Below are 15,862 nucleotides of genomic sequence, written 5' to 3'. Positions count from 1 at the left end.
GGAAAAAAAAGGAGGTATTTCTTAATAATGATTAATCAGTTGTTTAACAAAGTGGGGGGGGGGGAAGAAAGAAACGAAAACAATTAAGAAAATGAAATACTAAAGAAATGGGGGGAGGGGAATCTCCTGAAGGTGGACCCACCCAGCAAACCTTGACAGCATTTCCTCTCATCCACCACATAAAAGTAAGCTGCAGTTTCTAAGTGGCAAAGAGCACAGGGAGAGAGGACTCTGCTGGAGCCGGAGACACCGGGAGAGGTGAGGCTGGCCTGGGCTATCAGGGGCTTCCTTGGGGTCATCCAGACTACAGGGGTTACCACTGTGCGTGACTTGGGTTGCCCAAGAGAACGAACAAGGTTTTTGTGGGATGTGGAGGTGTGCCACAGTGCGTGTGTGTGTGTGTGTGTGTGTGTGTGTGTGTGTGAATTTTCTCGTACCTTCTTTTTTAACAAAAGGAAATGGAGAGAAGAGCAGAAAATAGAGTATGAAGGAATTAAATAAACTATGGAATTTTTCATTCCAGGAGCCTAACCTTTTGAGTATTAACTCTCTTTTTTAAATACAAAATCCATTTCCTGGTTCGGTGGGATCTGGTCAGAAACGGGTTTCCATCTGGTGTGAAGCTGTGGTCTCCAGGCGAGGTAGTGATAGCTATGCACGCAGGGGAGACATTGCTTTATAAATGGGAGGCTTGGCCACAAGGAGGGGGGTACAGAGGCCAGCTGACCACGTCAGCTCTGGCAACCCATTTTATCCCCTTAATTCTTAGTTCCCTCCTTGGTGAGACACAGGAACAAACCTCGCCAGACGCATGCGTAGGTGTCACCCGAAACAAGGTAACTGTGCAGAGGTTTTTAGGACAAGTGCTGCCTCCTGCTCTATCTGAATGGCCTAAGATGTCCGGACTCTTTTAGAAGGAGCAGACTGGGGAGGGCGATGCTGCCTACCAACTTCCCTTGCCAATGGGGTTTTATCTCCTTGTTTTGCCAGAGAATTAGAAAATCAATCTCTGTAGTCTAGGTGGACAGCTGACTTTCACCTTTGCAGAAGACATGAAGGCACAGTGCGCGTCTCCCTGGCTCCTGGGCATGACGTTCATTCTCTGCTCAGTTCATATCTACAGTCTTAGAAGATGTCTGATTTCTGTGGACATGCGCCTCATAGAAAAGAGTTTCCACGAGATCAAGAGAGCCATGGTGAGCATGGGTTGTCTGACCTTACATCTTAGAGCACAAGGCAAGTTCCTGCCAGTTCCTTGTTAGGGATCCTGAAAATGTAGAGGGTTCTCATTGATGTCTGTCCCGTTCTTCACAGCAAACTAAGGACACCTTCAAAAATGTCACCATCCTGTCCCTGGAGAACCTCAGGAGTACTAAGGTACCATTTGGTTTGTGTCTTTTGTGCTAAGAATCGACTCCCTGACCAGTACTCCCTTATGTTGTCGATTGAGCCTAGCCTTTAACAGCTGAGCCATCTCTCCAGGCCCCTAGTACTCTCTTAATAGTCCAGCCTTCTTTGTCATCTAAGCAGTTTGGGCACATCAGTATCCCAATGACTTTGAAATCGTGGGCATGGCCAAAGAAGTGACTCTTCATCAGAGGGTAACAAGTTCCAAGTACTTCAATGGGGCAGAATTTCAGTGGCTTGTTCTGGAACGAGGCTTGGCTTTCTGACAGAGACAACAGAGTGGCTGAGGGGCCTTTTGAGATTCAAATTATATGACAGAATTAGAATAGAATGTCTGGTAACGAGCTTTACAACGGTGGTTCATTGGGAAGGCCCATAGGATGTTAGCTCCACTCAGTACAACAGATGTAGATAGGATCTTATCAGACAGCTTACTACATTGATTCTCCACTTTACAAAAAGAGCCTGGCATATACCTTTAGAGTCATCTCTCAGCCAGGTGTGCGGGACATGCCTGTCCTCTCATCATTTGGGAGGCAGGCAGGAGGGTCATTACAAGTGTGAAGCCAATCTGTTCAATTTCATGAGTTCCAAGCCAGCCAGGGGTATGTTGATGCATAAGTCCAACTTTAGTTCCAAGGGAATAAGTGATAGTTTATTCTGGGGTCACATATGAGCAACTACAGCCTGGGATCCAGCTTATACCAAAAACAGTGTTGCAGAGCAGTACAGTTTCATGAAGTTTGTCCAGCAACAAAAGAAAGTCATAAATTAAGGCATGCATTTTAAAATGTATTGGTGGAAACATAAGGCAGGCAGGTTACAGAAAATTGTGGAGAATCTGCTATGGGCCTCAGATGCTTTCTGATGACATCTTAGTTTTGGGGACACTAGTGGTCTGTTAGTGTATTCTAAAAGTCTCTCCTGATACTCACGGTGCTTGGTCAGACATAGAGGTGAGTGACTACCGAGGGGTTAAAGATAGCTCGGGATGACTCGGCTCTGGATCTGCAATGCTACAGTTCCCAGTCACAGAAGGTCTGATTCATCAAGCAGCTTCGTAGAATCTTTATCCCAGCCTAGGCTTTTTCTCCTGGCAACTTTCAGTTCACTGTTGTCAAAAAGCAAAGCAAAGCAAATGAAAACAAAACAAAACAAAACAAAAGCCCAACTGCTTTGACCTCTGGATCTGTTGTAAAAGTGATATACATTAATGTCGTTGCTGAGCACTTACAAGACAAACTAGAAGTGTGTGTCTATGTGGAACTGAGCTCATGGAGCAGAAGAGGGTGATGAGTTAACGACCAAGCCAGGAGTAGGACACGCCCCTTCCAGGTTATGTCTCTGTTTCCTGACTCTTTCTCCTCGTAAGCTTAAGAAACAGCTGATATGGAGTAAGGAAAGGGGTTAGTGAATTTGGATCTTTATCATATGACCTTGTTTCCCCTCTTTTCCTTTTCTCTCTCCCTTCCTTTTTTCTTTTAAAAATGTGTGTGGATGCATGCATGTGTGCCCCTTCAATGGGGCAGAATTTCAGTGGCTTGGTGGTTGTTTTGGAAGATCCCATGGAGAGAAACGAAATAGAGTCATTTCGTTCGGGTGAGGGGAGGGGTGTAGATAAACAGAAAAAGGCTAAAGAAACAGGGGAAGTGGGTGTAATATCAGTGGAGTCAGGCTGGTATGACTCCAGGGACAGTGAGCAAGCCTGTTAGGATTCAAAGGACAGGGTGCTGAGATACAGCCGCTTCTGGCTTCTTTTTTTTTCTAATGCCACAGTCTTTAATAACACAGAGGTGTGTGACTTTTTCCTCTCGCTAAGCGGCCCAGTGAGAGAGAACAGACGAAGATCCAGCATTCTGAGCAGCATGCTCCGACTGTCTAGAAAAAGCTGCCCTCGGGGCAAGAGGCAGAGGAGTAAATCTTTTGCAGTACATCCCTAGGCCTGGAGTATCAATTGCTGGAAGGAAGCTTCCTGACTTATCTGGGCTGTTCTTTGAGTATCTGGAGTCTTGTCTTGGAGGCATCTGCTTTCCGTTGCAGACCTTTGACCTTCCCAGATGTGCCTGCCACTCCCTAGTCTTGCAAACCCCACCCTGCCCCCAATTTAAGGGGACAAACTGCAAGAGAACTCAGTAGTGTGGTTCAGGGCTCAGTGGCTAAGATGAATATATTGCTCATGCCTGGTAGGATACCTGATGTCCAGGAGCCAAGGACATTGTGGGCTGGGAGACTACAGAGCTGACAACCTTGGCTTGTGGGATACAAACCATCTCCTAAAGGAGGCACCTGGTTCTTGGAGGGATTTTAGAGTTTCCTTATATCATGCTGGGGATGCATGCTGTGGAACAAACCTTGTCTGTGATAGGATCCAAGCCTTACTCTTTGTAAATATATCTCCTGGCTCCAGTGGCTTGGCCATGGGAAGTGTGAAAGAATACCCTGAATTTTAGAAAAGAACATTTAGTTTTTTTTTTTTTACTTGTACTTTGTTTCTGAAATATTGAGAGCAGAGGGCCTCCAAGGGTGTGCTCTAATTTGTGTTTGTAGCCTGGAGATGTGTGCTGCATGACCAACAACCTGCTGACATTCTACAGAGACAGGGTGTTCAAGGACCATCAGGAGAGAAGCCTTGAGGTCATGAGGAGAATCAGCAGCATTGCCAACTCTTTCCTCTGCATGCAGAAAACTCTGGAGCGATGTGTGAGTCAGGGCATCGGGCCCCAAGCTTCTGCTCCCATCTGCCCAGAAAGAGCCCAGGCTTTGCAGAGTCAGGACATTGTCACTCACTTCCCGTCCTTTGAGACTTTGCAATGGTCTTGCCAGTCCCAGGGGCTTCCCAATTGCTGACACCTATCTCCGAGGGTCACCTGTAAGCCCACTGCTTACTTGTTAAAATCAAACAGAGATAAAAGTAAAAATAACCAACAAAAAACTTAGGCTAAGAGAAACCTTAGGTTCCAGACCAAGGGTTGCTGCTGAGTTCCTGTGTGGCATGGTTCCTTTGAGGCCGAAGATGTCTTCCCTTTCTGTGTCTCAGATTCAAAAATTGTTAGAAAGGGCAATGACCCTTGTCCTGCTTTTAAAAAGGACAATAGTGGAATCAAATGGGTATACTTAATCTATTAGTTAACCTTGGGGGATGTCACTTTTAGAGCTGTAACAAGGAAGACCCCGTGCTCGCTCTTCCGATGCCAACCGTGTGATTGACTGTAGATGTGTGAGCAGAGGTCAAACGCAGAGCTTCTCCACAAACAGACCCTGTTTCCTCCCAGCTGCTCTCTCCTAAGCTTTGTCACCCAACCAAGGAGGAGGTAGGGAGAGGAGATAGTGTAAGTGTCCTCTAATGAGTGCTGTCCCCATTGTGTCCCAGCAGGTGCACAGACAATGTAACTGCAGTCAGGAAGCCACCAATGCAACTAGAATCATCCATGACAACTACAATCAGGTGAGGTCTGGGGAGAGTATAGGGAAGTTGGAAAAATGAGAGGGTTCAGACGATGCCAATATTCCAGCCTTCTCTGCATGCAAACTCATGTATTCTTTCCACCAGTCTTCACAGCAAGCTCATCCAAGTTGATGCCTACAAAGTGTTGTAGGTCATTGGGCTGTTCTCTGGTCTTCTTCTCCATCCTCCCTCTACTGTTTTCTTACACTTTCCTATCAGGCCTGGGATGGATAAGATATGGTCATACAGGAGGCACAATGATCCCCAGTGAATCTGAAGCTCTTACACATGAAACATGACACATATAGCATCCTTATGGTCGGGAGCTGGCCCTTAGCGTCCTGCATACTGGTGCACTAGTGGTTCTCACAGGGAGGGGTGCTGATGCAGGAATAGCTATCGGGGTGTGGCATCAGCAGATCTGATTGAAGTGCAGAGTCCGGTCAGCAGTTCTACCTTGAAGTCTAAGTTCCTCCTGCTCAACACGCTCCAAATGATGCTGGTGCTTTGAAGAACAAAGGAGTTAGGATTGTTTTGGAGCTCTGTTTTTTTGGGGACAGGCTTTATTAAGTGATGCTGTAGGGACAATGAAGATCCAAGTGGTTCGTACTGTGAGCCAGATATTGTTTCAAGCCCAGTGAAGTGTTGTCACATCGAGTCTTCTCAGCAAGGCTCTGAGTGTAAACTGCATTAAATAAACCAGAAGATGGAGGCACAAGGAGGTTACACGAGATGACCACTTGGTGCACACAGGACTTGGTCCCATGCTGAGTGGCTCCAAAGAATGTGCCTTCACCCCAACCACATCCTTTTAGTATGGAAGGTAATGGAACAAATCATGAATTGCATTCTAGTCTGCTTCTTTTAAGTGCTGTGTGATGTTTGGGTAGACATCCTTTGTGGGTCTCAGTGCTTTGCTATATCTGTTGAATCAGGAGGTTCATCTTTCCTGCTCCATGCTCCCAGAAATAAGACTCAAACTCATAATATATTTACAAATACCTTGGCCATATAGATAGGCCCTCTCTGACTAGATCATAACTTAAAATAATCAATTTATTTTAATCTACATTTTTTGCCATGTGACTGCTTACCTATGCTCAGGCACCATGCATCTGTTTTGCCACATTTTCCTGGGCAAACCCCCTGTTAGTGGCACTATCCCAGAATCCTTTCCACCTACAAGATGTCCCACCTCCTATTTCCTGCCTAAGCGATAGGCCCTCAAATTTATTATTGACAGGGGCCACATCCATACAGATATAAGCTAGTCTCTTTACATATGTCTGTAAGGGTCAACATGTTCTCCTTATTCACTGGAGAGCACTGGAGAGAATCAGACTTCTCAAGAAACAAGAGTGATTCAGTTGAATTGATGTGAATAGAAGATTAAGAAGACCTGGCTGGCAAGGCTAATATTTCCTGTGAAAAGAAGGAGAAAAGGGAGAAAGGGATGCAGGATTTAAAAGTTTGTGCATAAGGAGCTAAAATGATTTAAACTGCTTGGTTGGTGGGATGGGAGTGGTGCTAAGCGCTGAGGAAAATAATTTTGATTTTGCATGCTATGTGAGACGTTTGATAAAGAGAAAGGGGAGCCTCCCAGGTTTCAGGATATGGGAACTGCAATACCCAAACTTTGGAGCAGTCAGACCTCATGATGACATTTTACATTTTTAAATAAAAATCAATTCATTCATTACAGAAGTGGATGCTCACAGTCAGCTATTGGATGGATCACAGGGTCCCCAATGGAGGAGCTAGAGAAAGTACCCAATGAGCTAAAGGGGTCTGCAACCCTATAGGTGGAACAACAATATGAACTAACCAGTACCCTGGAGCTCTTGTCTCTAGCTGCATATGTATCAGAAGATGGCCTAGTTGGCCATCACTGGAAAGAGAGGCCCATTGGACTTGCAAACTTTATATGCCCCAGTACAGGGGAATGCCAGGGCCAAGAAGTGGGATTCAGGGGAGGGGAGAGGGGGAAAGGGTATGGGGGACTTTTGGGATAGCATTGGAAATGTAAATGAAGAAAATACCTAATTAATAAAATTTTCTTATTTATTTTTGTTTTAGCTGGAGGTCTCATCTGCTGCCCTTAAGTCTCTAGGAGAACTGAACATACTTTTAGCCTGGATTGACAGGAATCATCAGGAAACTCCTGCAGCCTGACATGAAATGCCTCGTCTGATTATCTAAATAACCATCTGTGAGGGTTTTTTAAAAAATTGTTGTTGCTGTTTTATTTTGTTTTTGTTTGTTTGTTTTGTGGTCAACAGCTAACTTTGAAGAAGAGAGAGACATGGAAAGTTCACATAATTATCTAGAATGAGGGTCTTTTCTGGGAACTTGCTGATGTAGAAGGAATTCTCTCTTCTGGGCTTGGAGCCTTTCAGAAAAAAAAATTGGGTTTGAATGGATCTCAGCTCCTGGCTGAGGTCTCTGCTCTCTGATCCCACCTGCAATAGCTAAGTTGGCTGCTGTGGTATTTATAGCAATATGTGGCTGTTGAGAGATCCCAGATATCATAGGAGCAATAGACAGCCCCTCTAACTTATTGTAAAGCGGCTTCTTCCAGGCCTATGCTGTGCACCTTGTGGTGTGCTGTAGTGCATATTGTACTGACTGACATTTACGAATAAACTGTGGTTAACCTATGAGAATGAATTGTCTTCTGATTCATCAAAGGCTCATCCATGCAGGTAAAAGAGGCTCCAAAGATGCAGAACAGCTGGGGAAGCTTAGTCCTAGACAGGGATAAAATCTATGTGGTGATATGACTACATTTTTCATTGCTGTAACAAAATTCCTGGGCTGGGTAACTTTGTCAATAAACACATTTATTTAGCTCATAATTCCAGAGGTTCAAGGGTATGGGTTGCACTGTCTGGCCATGGTGAGGACTACACAGCACGTGTTGTCACAACGGAGAGAGCACAGCAGGCAGAAGAGAGAACATTGAGACAGAAGCCAGAGAAATTCAGGAACCAGGCCTGCTCTTCCTCTTTTAACAATTCTTTTATTTGCTCTTTGAGAATTTCATACATATGTACCAAGTCTCCGCAGCCATGATGGCCATCAGAGTACTGATCCACGGGAGGCAAGAAGTCATGTGGGTTCAACATGACTCAGTAACTGGTGCTGGCTCAAACTTTGGGAGTCTGACCCCAATCAGATTATATTAGGCATATTTAAGCACAGCACAATTTGGTGAAATATTTCTTCGTGATAAATAACTCAGTGTGCACAACACAGCTTAAGGCATGACCACATTGAACTTTTTGTAAAGTACATGTGATGTCTTCCATAAAGATAGGTTCTATAGACTGAAGAAAAAAAAGCTTGTGATAAGGGTTTAGGGGAGGCACTGATGTGGCCTCTACCACACAGCACCGTAGCTTGACTGAGAAAAACAAGATTACTGTTCTGTTGCTGTGAAGAGACACCATGGCCAAGGCAATTTTTTAAAAAGAAGGCATTTAACTGGGAGCTTGCTCACACTTTCAGAGGTTTAGTTAATTATCATCATGGCAGAGAGCATGGTGGCAGGCAAGTGTGGTGCTGGAAGAAGCTAAGAGTCACATACTGAGCCATAGGTTCAGAGAGAGATCCTGGGCATGTCACAGGCTTTTGAAACCTCCAAGCACATTCATAGGGACACATTTTTAAATAGTGCCACTCCCTGGTGACTAAGCATTCAAATATATGAGCCTATGGGGACCATGCTTATTCAAGCCAACACGTGTGTGCTTTTGTAGAGAGTATGAGAACTCCAGAGTCTGGCAGACCGGTTCAGGTCCTGCATGACTGAGCAAGGTACTTGGTTTCCTCTTGTAGTTATTGACACCCATGTGAGAATGTTGAGTTGATTATACAGTGAGGTCATCTCCCAGTCTCAGCGGGGTGGAAGGTATCATGATCCTATAACTCTGGATCTCAAGCATCTCTGGATCCAGAGGAGTTGCTTCATGTCTTTTGCCTTTAGTGTCTGTTGATACCATCATGAAGTCCTGCTTTTTCCAAGCCTCCAACACACCGTGCTCTACATAGCAAGACTCATTCCCGTGACTAAGGAGTCTCTAACATCTGCCTGTACACATTCCCTAGCTCCCCCCCCCCCCACACCTCTGCTCAGCCATTCTAACCTCTTTTTTGTTCCTGGACACATTGGGCATGCTCACATACACTCAAGATCAATGTGTTTCACACATAGGCCTGCCTGCAAACTGAAGTGGGACTTCAGCCCCTCATGAGTTGTGTTTTAATGGGACTGATAGGCTCTTAAGAAGCAAAATTGTTTGCAGGGTACTCGGTCCCTTCAAGGTGACTATGAATTGCATCCTATGCTGAGATGACTGGATAAACAGCTCCAACATTTTTGGTATTTTTCTGACTACCCTAGACTATCTCAGAGACTTAAGATACTTGAACTCTCATGTTCTTCAAAGCTTTTAATCCACAGAACACTGTTAGCCTAACATCCAAGCTCTACCACCACCAATCTCATGTCTCTGTTGGGTTTCCCTAGCATCCTATGTTGTTTATTGTATTTCCCAACTTGAATGTCAGCTCCATGAACATGCGGTAAAGTACATTTTGTGCACTCTCTGGTACTTAGTATGTGTTAAATTCACATTTCTAGAGTAAATGATCTGAATGAGTTAAAGCAATTCTTTTAAGCAAATATTTATATTTTTTGTGTATTCTGGCATCAGTCCTCAAAGACATAATATATTTTACTATATATGTATTATATTTAATTCTCATAATAATCCTGTATCGATGCTGATCATGAAGCTAGGTTATAAAGGTTACCTCATTGAATGCCAGCAGTAAAGATCATTATACCCCAAGGATGATAATGGGAAAAGAGATTAAACTAACATCTCCAATGCCAAGCAGCTTGTACACAGTAAAGCTACTCTTCTATCCCAAGAACACGGTTCCAGAATGAGCAGTAACATTTAGCAATGGTCATGCTCTGAAGCAGTCCTGGCAAGCACTGAGGTGAGAACTTAGGTTTTCTCCCAAACTCCAGCTTTGTCCTGTAAGGTACAGACTATTGGGCAAATAAAGAAGGGTTAAGTTTTCCAGGACTTGACATCTACAGTTGCCATCTATTCTCTAAAGGAATAAAACTGATAGAATGAATACATATTCACATGTGTGTGCACATGCACACATGCATGCAAATGGATATGTATGCACATGTGTGCGCACATATGCACATGTGTGTGTGTGCACATACATACACACAGACATAGACACACAGGCTGTGGTCTCATCAGTTCAATAATGCCTATCTTCTGACAGAAAGGCCAAGGATCTGGTTCAGTCCATGAGACTAGATGTCTCAGCGGTCCTGATTTGGTGCTAAAGTTCTGGGAATTCCTAGAGTGCCATTCTTCAGTCTATGTCAGATCTTGAAGAAGTAGGCTATTATACCAGCAAAGGGATGATTCAGAAACAGGGTTAAAGAACTTGCTAGTCAGAGTGAGGGCGGGCAGGCAAAAGGCAATAGCTCTCTCTTATGCATGTGCTTTAACACAGCCTGCCACCAGAATGTGTGGCCACAATTTAGGGTTAGTCTTCTCACCTCAAATGACCCTATAGGGAAAGTCACTTATAAGCACACCCAGCTGCTTTGAGTTTTAGTTGATTCCAGATGTAGTGAAGTTGACAACTAAGGTCAGGCATCATGAGTTACAAGCAGAATTCGAAGTTCAAATCTAAGACCTGAGGCCTGTTGACAGGACCCTCAATCATGGGGCTGCACAACTATGATGAGAAGTGGGGATGAGGAAGATTTACTGGTGATCTGTTACTGCAAGAAAGAAATGCTGTTGTCAGGGGTGGTAGACATGGTGATAGAAGAGGAAGGGAAGGGGAAGGGGAGGACGGGAGAAACCAGAAGCAGAGTTCTCCCTCTCATCTCAATTAACTCTCCATGTCTCTGGTCTTCCTACCTTACACCTCAGCTCTCAGACTTCCTTTCTTTTTGCTTATTTTCTTGACAGAGTTATGACCTTTTTTTTCTTTTAGTAGAGTTGATGCTTGAGAAATATTTGGAAATAATGCAGAAATACCGTGCTTACTCTGTCATCACCTATTCTATCCTAAAAGTGGAATGATAAAGAAAATCATCATAGTTTCTGTGGAAATAGTGCACAGATGTGTGACGTCTTACAGGGATCACTTAGACGTTCTGGGTTATGTAGGATGATTTAAGAGAGAGAGAGAGAGAGAGAGAGAGAGAGAGAGAGAGAGAGAGAGAGAGAGAGAGAGAGCAATGGGTACTTAGGCTTCTCAGCAGTAGGAGGATAATCTCTCAGGCCAGCAGCTTCACAGAACTGCTTTTTTCACTGTTATACAAAACACTTTTAGCAAGTGGATTTCTGAATACCAAAACCTCTTATCTGATCTGGGAGTTGTCTGAAGTAATCATTACATGAGCAATTCTCTAGTTTGCCAGGTATGTCTCAGAGATCAAGTTATACAAAGGCTCTAGAATCCTTTGGAAGAACAACCTCATAAAAACCTCAGATAAAAATCATGAAAAGGCTGTCTCAAAGCTTGGGTGCCATCGCTCTGGAATCCATGCCAGATACAGTGGCTCTGCTAAATTCTGCTACAACCTAGCCTCAAGAATGGGGTTGCATGAAGTTTAAAAGTTTTTGCATAGCAAAAGAAACCATCAGCAGGGCTGTTAGGTAGCAGTTTCTCCAAAATGGAAGCCTTACATCTTAGAAAGAAATGTCTTAAGACAAAGGCTGTGAAGGGTGAATAGAATGTTTACATTCTAAACTAGCCTCTTGTTCTTTTTTTTCCTTTTTTTATTAGATATTTTCTTTATTTACATTTCATATGTCATCCACTTTCCCAGTTTCTTCTCCGAAAATCTCCTCCCCCTCCCCCTGCTCCCCAACCCACCCACTCCTGCTTCCTGGCCCTGGCAGTCCCCTATACTGGGACATAGAACCTTGACAAGACCAAGGGCCTCTCCTCCCATTGATGACCAAATAGGCCATCTTCTGCTACATATGCAGCTAGAGCCATGAGTCCCACCATGTGTTTTCTTTGATTGGTGTTTTAGTCCCAGAGAGCTCTGGGGGTACTAGTTACTTCATATCATTGTTCCTCCTATAGGGCTGCAAACCCCTTCAGCTCCTTGGGTACTTTCTCTAGCTTCTTCACTGGGGACCCTGTGCTCCGTCCAATGGATGCCTATGAACAGACAGCTCTATCAGGCTCCTGTCAGAAAAATCTTGTTGGCATCTGCAATAGTGTCTGGGTTTGGTGGTTGTTTATGGGATGGATCCCCAGGTGGGGCAGTCTCTGGATGGACATTCCTTTAGTCTCTGCTCCGAATTTTGTCTCTGTAACTCCTTCCATGGGTATTTTGTTCCTCCTTCTAAGAAGGATCAAAGTATCCACACTTTGGTCTTCCTTCTTCTTGAATTTCATGTATTTTGCTAATTATATCTTGGATATTCTGAGCTTCTGGGCTAATATCCACTTATCAGTGAGTGCATATCATGTGTGTTCTTTTGTGATCGGGTTACCTCACTCAGGATGATGCCCTCCAGATCCATCCATTGTCTAAGAGCCTGTTGTTCTAAGGGGGAGGTAAAATACTCCATCTGGCAGGGAGCTCCATTAAATGGTTTCAGGAAGTCCTTGAAATTGACTAGGTTCACTAGGCTCCTCTCATCACCTAGTATTTAACAGTTAGTTATGATTTCTAAGAGTCTCTCTCACACAAGCCAGTTGCAAAGAAGAGTCTGAGATCAGCCTAGCAGTCTGTCAGAGGAGAGGCTAGCTAAATTATCTAGAAGGGAAACAGACACCAGCCAGTCTGCCTAGAAGAGGCTCAGCCCAACGTGGAAGGACACTCTCTAACCTGCTGAAGGCTGTGCTGTATGCTTCAGATTCCCAGCTTTAGGTGCTATCACCCATGCTGGGGTGGGCTTTGGTGATGCATCTCTCTCTCTGAGTCATTCCTGCTCTCGTAAGTAACCCCTCACCCATATTCCTGCAAGGAACACTCATAAAACTCATTGGTTCAACAAGCTGGACTTTGGTAGTTTCTGGTCTCTCAGAGGTTCCTGATCTGGGGTGACATTTCACCTCCATCCGGGAAAAGTCTGTCACATGTTAAGAACAAACAACCTGAGGGTTCTCAGAATGGAAGAACATCTTCACTTCTATACTTCTACAGGGGGATATCATCCAGAATTTACAAAGAATTAAAGAATTAACCACCAAGGAAATGAAACAGTCAATCAAAAAAATAGACCAATGAGATGAACTGATAGTTCTCAAAATAAATACAAAAGCCAATAAATACCTTAAAAAGCATTTAGCTTCCCTATGTATGAGAAACATTGAGCCTCTTTGAGATTCCACTCTGAGGGAAGAGGAATCAGGCAGACCCCTGTTAGACAGATAGAAGGAAAAGAAGCTGTAGGCAGATTAATGTAGTTTTCACTGAAATATTTATGATGGCTGACTTCATGTTCTCTTCTCCCCACCTCTAAGACAAAGAGTTGGTGGGATTTCATTCCACCTTCCACCTGCCCAAGGGTGCTATTCAGTAGGACTTTCAAATATCCTACTGGAGTGAGTCTGTGGAGGAAACCAATCATTTTTCCTATCTTTGTTCTGGATTATCTAACCCTCTGTCATATCCCAAAGCCAAGGTCGATGAAGAAAGGGAACTCATTCTATTCGAAAATACCAAACCAAAACCAGAAAACCAAACAAACCACCACCACAATTCCTTCTGAGCAGAATCAGCTCCATATCTGAGTCCCCTTCATAGCTAAGAACTCCCTCCCTCTCTCCTCCTTCCCCTACCCCCCCTCTCTCTCCATTTTCTCTCTCTCATTGCTCTCTTTCCATGTGTTCCTGGCTAGCTTTTTCCTCTTTTCCTCTCTCCTGTCCTTCTCTGTCCCCCCTTCTCTGCCTTTACCCACTTCTCCAAGTCCCCTTCCCTTCTCCCAATAAACTTCCCTTTGTACTAGGCCTGTTGCATGGTGATGATTTCTCAGGGGAAAACCTTGGCCAAGATATTGCCCTGCAACATTATACCACATTTTGTAAACACACAGCAGCCCTAGCTTTGGTTCCCTTTCCTTCTGTTCCTGGGAAAATTCACTTTGCTTGGACCGAGATTTATAATGCAGGGCCCAGGTTTCTGCTTTGAAAGGCACTAATGCCCATAATTAAGTCCATAAACACCATCAGCAGCTTGGTCTGAGGAGGGGCAAGCCTCCAAAATTGCACAGAAGATGGATCAAAACCGCAAAGGAGCAAGAGACTGAGTTCTGAATGTGTCACCCAGTTTTCAGTGTTCTTGGTCCATCTGGAAGACTGGGATCCTCCTAGTATGGGGTGGAGACTCTATCTTCCTTCCAATTTGCTTAGAATCCTAGCTCTCACTAATAGAAGATGTGTGTCTCTTTCTGGTCATGTTCCCTGATGCTCTAAGAAGTCTGTGCTTCTGCTCCTTGATATGAGATTAGTTTTCCATAGTTCACAGAGCTGCATGAGGATTAAAGAAATCAACACAAGAACTGGACATACTATAAGAGCTACAGAAACCGAAGGAACAAGTCCCACCCCTAGCTAAGGATCTTGGAGATTGACATGTGCTTGGGGGAGGGAGAGTTGATTTTTAAGAATGTATTATCTGGTAAGTTGAGCAAACTCTGGGGGCAAGCCACACATCCATGACTATATGGGCAGCACACATTAAGTTTGGTGGGAAAAACAAAGGGCACAAAGTTGGGTAGATAGGGAAATGGGGTAGAGCTAGAGGCATTGGGGGAGCGGTAGATGTGATTAAAGCACACTGGATGGAATTCTCAAAGAGCTAAAACCAGAAGTCAAGCCTGTGGCCAGCTTTTGGCATAGCCTAACTCTACCCACTACGTGGGCTTCATTTCTGAAAGCCAATTCTCCCCTAGAGCAGAGCAGAGCCCCTGTCTCCTCCCTCAGCCTCCAATTCCTCTTTGTGTTTCCTGGGACACATAGTGGGTTCCCAGGCATTAGTAACTCAGAGCAGTCTCAAGGGTCATCTCATCTTCACAGGATCAGAGTTCCTGAGGGCACTGCCCCTTTTCTGGTTGTATTTTCTTTCATTGTTTGGAGATAGTGCATCAAGAATACCACACTGACCGTAACAGGCTATATAACCGAAGCTGTCTTTGAACTCCTGAACCTCCCAGCTCCACTTCCCAACTGCTGAGATTTCAGGTGTGTGTTGCTGGTCCTGAATAGTTCCTTCTCTTCCTCCTCCTCCTCCTTCTTCTTTATGTATATGGGTGTTTTGTCTACATATATATCTACTCTGGGAATGGCTGTGGTCAATATGTGCCTATTCACTGAAGGAATTTGTGCATCATGAAGCAAAGGTAACATTGACTTTCTGCCTTGGGACTCAAAGACGACCTCATATTCTTCATTTGGAACCTTCAGTATTTGCTCCATTTACTGGATTTGGGAGCTATAAAAATAATTCAATTTTCTCCTCTTTTTCACTTCCTTAACATTAAAAAAACTTTTCTATTTATTTAGGTAAATGTGGTCCAGGCGAGACTCAAACTTGCAGTCTCCTGTCATAGCCTCTGGGGTGCTGGATTTTCAAGGCATACATTACCATGCTGATTTGTGTCACCATGCTTGGTTTTCAATCTTGTGCCAGATGTTTGCCTTAATAGTTCTCATTGAATACTCTGAAGTCTGAAGGACAGTCATTTCCACCCCAAGCCATGGGTTAGCAGAATTCTGAAGCACAGTGTGATCAAGGCCCTATCCCCTGGGAGCCTTATGGCCCATAGTGTGCTAGCTGTGCATCAATGTCTTCTTGTTCTTGTTCTTGTTCTTGTTCTTCTTTTTGTTCTTCTTGTTCTTGTTCTTGTTCTTCTTGTTCTTGTTCTTCTTGTTCTTGTTCTTCTTCTTGTTCTTGTCCTTCTTCTTGTTCTTGTTCTTCTTGTTCTTCTTGTTCTT

At 44.1% G+C, this 15,862-nt stretch overlaps 1 protein-coding gene across 2 annotated transcripts; it reads left to right on the top strand.

Moving 5' to 3' along the window:
* Positions 1-200: 200 nt before the first annotated feature.
* On the top strand, positions 201-7,519 carry Il19 (interleukin 19). 2 transcript variants are annotated; one of them, XM_021176740.2, is made up of 6 exons: positions 201-258; positions 1,016-1,196; positions 1,315-1,377; positions 3,955-4,107; positions 4,778-4,852; positions 6,929-7,519. In XM_021176740.2, exons 2-6 carry the CDS (start codon positions 1,053-1,055, stop codon positions 7,022-7,024), a joined length of 531 nt encoding a protein of 176 aa, XP_021032399.1. In that variant the 5' UTR covers positions 201-258; positions 1,016-1,052; the 3' UTR covers positions 7,025-7,519. The 2 variants fall into 2 exon arrangements, with proteins under 2 accessions (XP_021032399.1, XP_029332632.1); XM_029476772.1 differs by lacking the exons at positions 1,016-1,196; positions 1,315-1,377.
* Positions 7,520-15,862: the final 8,343 nt, after the last annotated feature.

Source organism: Mus caroli, chromosome 1, assembly GCF_900094665.2.
Source record: "Mus caroli chromosome 1, CAROLI_EIJ_v1.1, whole genome shotgun sequence".
NCBI classification, from domain to species: domain Eukaryota; kingdom Metazoa; phylum Chordata; class Mammalia; order Rodentia; family Muridae; genus Mus; species Mus caroli.
This window is presented reverse-complemented; position numbering and strand designations above follow the sequence as displayed.